The sequence below is a fragment of the Elephantulus edwardii genome, unplaced genomic scaffold (assembly GCF_000299155.1).
Source record: "Elephantulus edwardii isolate Elephantulus edwardi_28Jun2011 unplaced genomic scaffold, EleEdw1.0 scaffold00024, whole genome shotgun sequence".
NCBI classification, from domain to species: Eukaryota; Metazoa; Chordata; class Mammalia; order Macroscelidea; family Macroscelididae; genus Elephantulus; species Elephantulus edwardii.
The window spans coordinates 11,240,390-11,246,039 of NW_006399774.1; the positions used below are offsets into that span (position 1 = coordinate 11,240,390).

The 5,650-nt window shown below is 51.6% G+C and overlaps 1 protein-coding gene across 1 annotated transcript in view; it reads left to right on the plus strand.

Moving 5' to 3' along the window:
- ZDHHC14 (zinc finger, DHHC-type containing 14) overlaps window positions 1-5,650 on the plus strand; it is a 385,293-nt gene that overhangs the window by 349,881 nt on the left and 29,762 nt on the right. The window contains exons 6-7 of the mRNA XM_006882757.1: window positions 1,777-1,879; window positions 3,922-4,031. Coding sequence (XP_006882819.1) covers window positions 1,777-1,879; window positions 3,922-4,031 — 213 coding nt within the window. The remainder of the gene's footprint in view (window positions 1-1,776; window positions 1,880-3,921; window positions 4,032-5,650) is intronic.

Sequence of the window (5,650 nt, forward strand, 5' to 3'; positions counted from 1 at the left end):
CTGTCTTTCTGTCTGTCTTTCTGTCTTCCTGTCTGTCTTTCTGTCTGTCTTCCTCTCTGTCTTTCTCTTCCTGTCTTTCTGTCTGTCTTCCTGCCTTTCTTTCTGTCTGTCTTTCTTTCTCTTCCTGTCTTCCTGTCTTTCTGTCTTTCTTTCCCATCAAATCAGATCTGACTGGTACAGGAGGAGATTGCCTTTCCTTCTCCAGTGGAGAATCTGGTGGATTTGAACCGCACACCTCTGGGATTGCAGTGCAGCTTCTTGCCACTAGGCCACCAGAGCTCCCTCTGCATCTGTGTCTTATAAACAGAATATTTGAAACATTCGTGCAACAGAAAATGCTCTGGTTTTCTGGTCTGAGAAAATGCTCAGCTACCACATTCTAGATTGGTTGATCTCTGTTGAAGAGTTTCAGTCAGACTTGTAGCTTCTTGTGGTTATTATTGTTGTGTTAGGTGCCATCAAGTCTTGGGCAGTTCATAGAACAGACTTGAACTCTGCCCTATCCTGTGCCGTCCTCACCATTTCTGACACACTTGAGCCCATTGCTGCAGTCAGTGTGTCAGTCCATCTCACTGGGGGTCTTCCTTTCCTTCACTGACCCTCCACCTTCCCATACAAGATACCTTGTGAAGCACTAGGCTTCTTCTCACTAGATTCCTGGGGCACCCAGGCTTCTCTTTCCCTGCGTCCAGCCAAGGATACCCTGAGGTGTTAGGGATTGACCAGGGAACTGGGAAAGGTTCCCCAGGGAAAAGTACCCCTTGTCCCAGTGTCACTCAGAGACAAGAGACAAGCCACTGCTGGTTCCAGCTCCTTTCCTACCCCTCCCCCATCAGCCTAGAGTGGACAGTCCCTGAAAACACGGGGCTTTCTTCATTCAGAGCATCTCCTGAGCTAAGGCTGGTCAGAGCCATGTGCAGGTCACAGCTGGGTTGGCGTGGCTGACAATGGTGGGTGACACCGACAGAGCACCCAACTAGAGAAAGTGTCATGAAGGTGAACTCTAGCCAGATCATCTGCCTGAGGTCAGCCTTGACCCTGACAGACAACCAGCTCTTGTTAGCATGACAGTGACTTGCTGGTGTCACAGTTGCATAGCTGATGGGCTTGGGAGGTGGGAACCTGTAGCTCCAATGGCCATGAGGGTTCAGATCTGTGTCGGAAAAAGTCTGACGGAAGTGATGGCCAGAGGCTGGCCCCTTCATGGAAGTTCTGAAGGCTACCACTCATCCCTTTCTGAGAGCAATGCCATGGTGGTTGCATGGTGAGATGCAACAGACAGGAAGGTCAAGTCAGAGAAGGGGCAGCAGAACGGACTGTCATGTCACCAGTGATGTTCATGGAGCCCACTGGCCATTTCCTGAGTCCTGAATGCTGTGCTGGGAAGGTGACCTGGAATAGAACTTTGTCCCTGTCCTGAAAGTCTCCTGAGCGAGAAAACCAGGTAGAAGGTTGTTGTTGATTGTTGAGTACCACTGAGTCAGAGCCATCTCCAGCTGACTCACCAGCAGCTTTGCACAGGCAAAGGAAGGTGTTGGTCATCTTTCTCCCACAGAGCACCTGGTGGGTTTGAACCACCTACCTTTGGGTCCGCAGTGCAGTTCCTTACCACTAAGCCACCAGAGCTCCCAGAAAAGTGTGGAATGACACCAGGTTAGAGGGAGGCCCGGGCTGCATGCTTGTGGGTGCTGCGTTTCTAGTTCCTGTCCCGCTGAGTCTTGGGGTGGCCCTGGGGGACAGGCCTCTGCTCTGGCTCCTTTCCTTGACCGCCCTCACCGTGCTGGAAGCCGTGGTGTGCTTCTTCTCCGTGTGGTCCATCGTGGGCCTCTCAGGTTTCCACACCTACTTGATCAGCTCCAACCAGACGACAAATGAAGACGTAAGTTCCTGCCCCCGGGGGGACGCGGGCACGTTCTTGCATGGTCAGCTGCTCAGGGGTGCAGGGCAGAGGCCTCCAGGGTCAGTGTCTTCTGTGTAGCCCATTCCTGAGGTGACCCTTCCCTTCAGGAGCCAAGAATGCAGAGCTTCTCCGGATGTCCTTCTGCACCTCACTCCATTTGGGGCCCTGGGTTCTCTTCTTTCTTTATGACTGAAAAGTTTAAAGTCTGAAGCAAGCCAGGTGACGCCGAGCTTCAAACCCCTGGAGAAGCTGCTGCTCTGCAGGCAGACCTCAGACACTTGGGGTTTGGCTACACCCCAATTGCAGGAAAGCGAGTCACACAAACTGCCTGTCAGTTATGGTGACCCGCCTACAGTCTGAGGTGTTCGTTCGATGGCCTGATGAGAAAGTCGTAAGGTCATTAGAATGGCCAGATGTGACATAGCACGTGCCGTTGGGAAATGGCTCGTGTCCCTGCTGGCTGCTAAGTTGACACAAGCCTTCGGTTTGTGTGAAAGCAACATCTTTGGCTTCATCCACATTTCCGTTTCAAGGTTGAAGATGATTCGTCTTTTGGGGTGTCTCTCTCTCCTCCCCTCGCCTCCCTCCTTCTCTCTCCTTCCCTCCTTCCCTCCCTCCCTCCTTCTCTCTCTTCCCTCCCTCCCTCCTTCCTTCCTTCCCTCCCTCCCTTTTTCTCTCTCTTCCCTCTTTCTCTATCTTTCTTTCTCTCTCTCTCCTCCTTTCCCTCCCTCCCTTCCACTCTCCCTCTCTCTTTTTCTTTAGTGATTTTAACAAAAGTTTACAGAAAAGTTAGATTTTCATTCATTCATTGTTGCATATTTTCCTCCCTCCACCCCTCCCACCTCCACTCCCACTCCCACTGCCCTGGGACATCATTTTCTAATCTATCTTTACTGTTTACCTTTAAAAAAAAAGTAGCACATTTGAAGGGCGGTAAAGTGAAGCACAGTGAAGCTAGTTGTGCCGCGTTGATGATGTTGTTGTTGTTGTGGGCTGTTGAGTCAGAACCAACTCATCGCTGACACTCCAGCTGGTCTTCAGAGGCAGTAAATCGCACAGAGGAAGATCGTTCATCCTTCTCCTGCGGAGCCGCTGGTGTATTTGAACTGTGGACCTTTGGGATTACAGCGTAACTTCTTACCACGAGGCCACCAGACTTCCCTAATTATGCCTGTAGTCTTCTGAAATGGTTTTTTAAGCAATTTGCCACACTTTTCCTATCATAAAGAGACATCACAGGAAGCAGACACCCCAGAATGGACGTCTGGGCCCATCATTAATATTTAATTTCTGAAATTTTTGAAGGGATTATGCTAACAACAACGAAAATAACCTTCTTTATTTAACCCAAATACATCTGCCCCAAATATATCAGTAAAGTGTTTTAACCCAACTCTGTCACTACTTTATGTAGATGTAGAAAAGGTATGAAAACAGCACAGTGCTAGGAACGTTTTCTGGTGAGCTTGGTCGTCTCAGTGGGCCTGTGCATCTCACGTGAGGCAGGTCCCCCTTAGTGAGGGCCTGAGCTGTCAGGGGATGTGAGGTGCACGACAAAGGCCGTGTTAACACCACCATCCGTACTGGGTGACGGTGGGGTCGTGACTCCGCAACACAGACCATGTGGACCACACTGCGGACTGGATGCTGACAGCCTTTTTTGGCCGTGAAAGGGCCACATGGACTCCTCAAGCTGCCAGTCGTGTAATGACTATTTAGGGCTTCAAATGTGAAGTGAAGATAATCCTTAGCTTAGGTGAGATAGCTTGTCTGTACTTTGTGGCCTGTGTGGTCAAGATAAGAAAGCAGCTTCTCTTCTCCCCGGTGTACACCCTGCTGCTTTAGGGGCCTGTTTCCAGCTGGGGATAATTGCCAGTGCTCCCCAAGGGGTGAAGATGGGAGGAGATGGGGAGGGAAATTCCTTCTCAGGAAGGTGACAATTGTCATCCTTTGTGGGCTTCCCAGGAGCACAGACTGAGGAAAAGAGGAAATGGGTGTTGATCGCTGCCCTTTTCTTTCAGATTAAAGGTTCTTGGTCAAATAAAAGAGGTAAAGAAAATTACAATCCCTACAGTTACGGGAACATCTTCACAAACTGCTGTGCGGCGCTGTGCGGGCCCATCTCTCCCAGGTAAGAGCAGGAGTGGACGCTCTCTGAAGGGCCAGGCTGGGTCAGAGCAGGTCACCTTCTGGGCTGGTGCCCCGTGGAGTCAGCACCAGGGAGACTGTTCTTAGTGTCGCAGAGCATGGCTCCCTGCACACCGAGGCCCCAGGCAGGCGGCCTTCGCATCTCCAGTTAAGTGCAGTGGGATCGACTTTGAGGAAGTCTCCTGAGGGAAACAGAAGCTCAGTTGTCAGGTGTGGGGGGCTGTGATGAGTGGGGGGCATCATATTCAGGGAACTGGGACACTGAAGACAGAAAGCAGTCGGACACCGTGCAGAAGTGAGTGCTGAGGCCTGGTCGTATAGATGGACCTGCTGTCGTCCACAGAGGGGCCCTCGTGGGCAGAGGTGGCTGACGTTATAGGGACACGAATGAGAATGTGATTAGTGACAATACCAAAGCCAGAGCTGTTGCCAGAGGCTCCATTCTGACTCCCAGTGACCACACGTACCCATTTTACAGAGGAGAACACTACCCTAAGACACAGAGGAGTTTAAAAAATATTCCCAAGATCACACATAGTTAGTAAGACCTGGAGAGCCAGAGAAGAGGCCTCAGGCGCGGGTTCAGGTGGCCTTCACAAAGGCCATGCTGGCCACCCTACTGTGGAGAGTAGAGATTGGACCCTGAGAGGCTAGCAAACAGCCGTCGAAGATGCAACTATCGGTCTCTTCCCATCTGGAGGATGGAAGGGGTGGAAATCAAAGACTCAAAGAATTAAAAGCAAGACCCAGCGGATCATGGACCGCATGAACCACAGCCCCCACCACCTGAGACCAGAACTACCTGGTGCCTGATGACTGCTCCTGACCGCTCTCACCAGGCCTCAAGAGCCCTGGACAGAACAGACGGAAAACGAAGACCAAAAGTCAGATCATAGACCAGGCTGGTCACAAAGAGACTGGTGGACCCCAAGTGTGGCCCTTAGACACCCTTCAGTTCCGGAACTCAGCCTGCCACAACCTTCTCCTCCAGCCAAAGGAAAGGTGGAGAGTGCAGTAGGCTAAGTGTGGGACTGGTAACTGGAAGGTCAGAAGTTTGAACCCTCCAGCCACTCCACAACGGAGTCTGGTGGCCCAGTGGTAAGGAGCTGCGCTGCAGTCCTGAAAGCTCGTGGTTCAAATCCACCAGCTGCTCCCTCCACAGGAGAAGGATGGACAGTCTCCTCCTATGCAGTTGCCAGCCTCTGAAAACCTGCTGGACGGTCAGCTGTGGGTCGGTTCTGACTCGAGACCACACAACCCCAACAACAGCCACTGCACAGGAGAAGGAGGCAGGCAGCTCCCAGTAGACCCACCGCCTCAGCAGCTCCACAGAGAATCGGCAGGAGTCAGGGTCCGCTCGGCAGCAGGGGATGGAAAGTGAACAGTAACACTCGTGAGGAGAAAGGTGCCCTCAGAACTGTCAAAAACAATGTTTGCCCCCAAAAAAAACCTCAGGAAGCAGGAAGGGGCAGGAAAGGAGGGTACGTGGGAGGAGGAGGAAAGGCGTGGCTGTCCTGAGGGGATCCAGCTAACACTACAGCACAGAGTGAATTACTGACTGGAAAACTAATTTGCTTTGTGAACTTTCACCCAATCCATAAT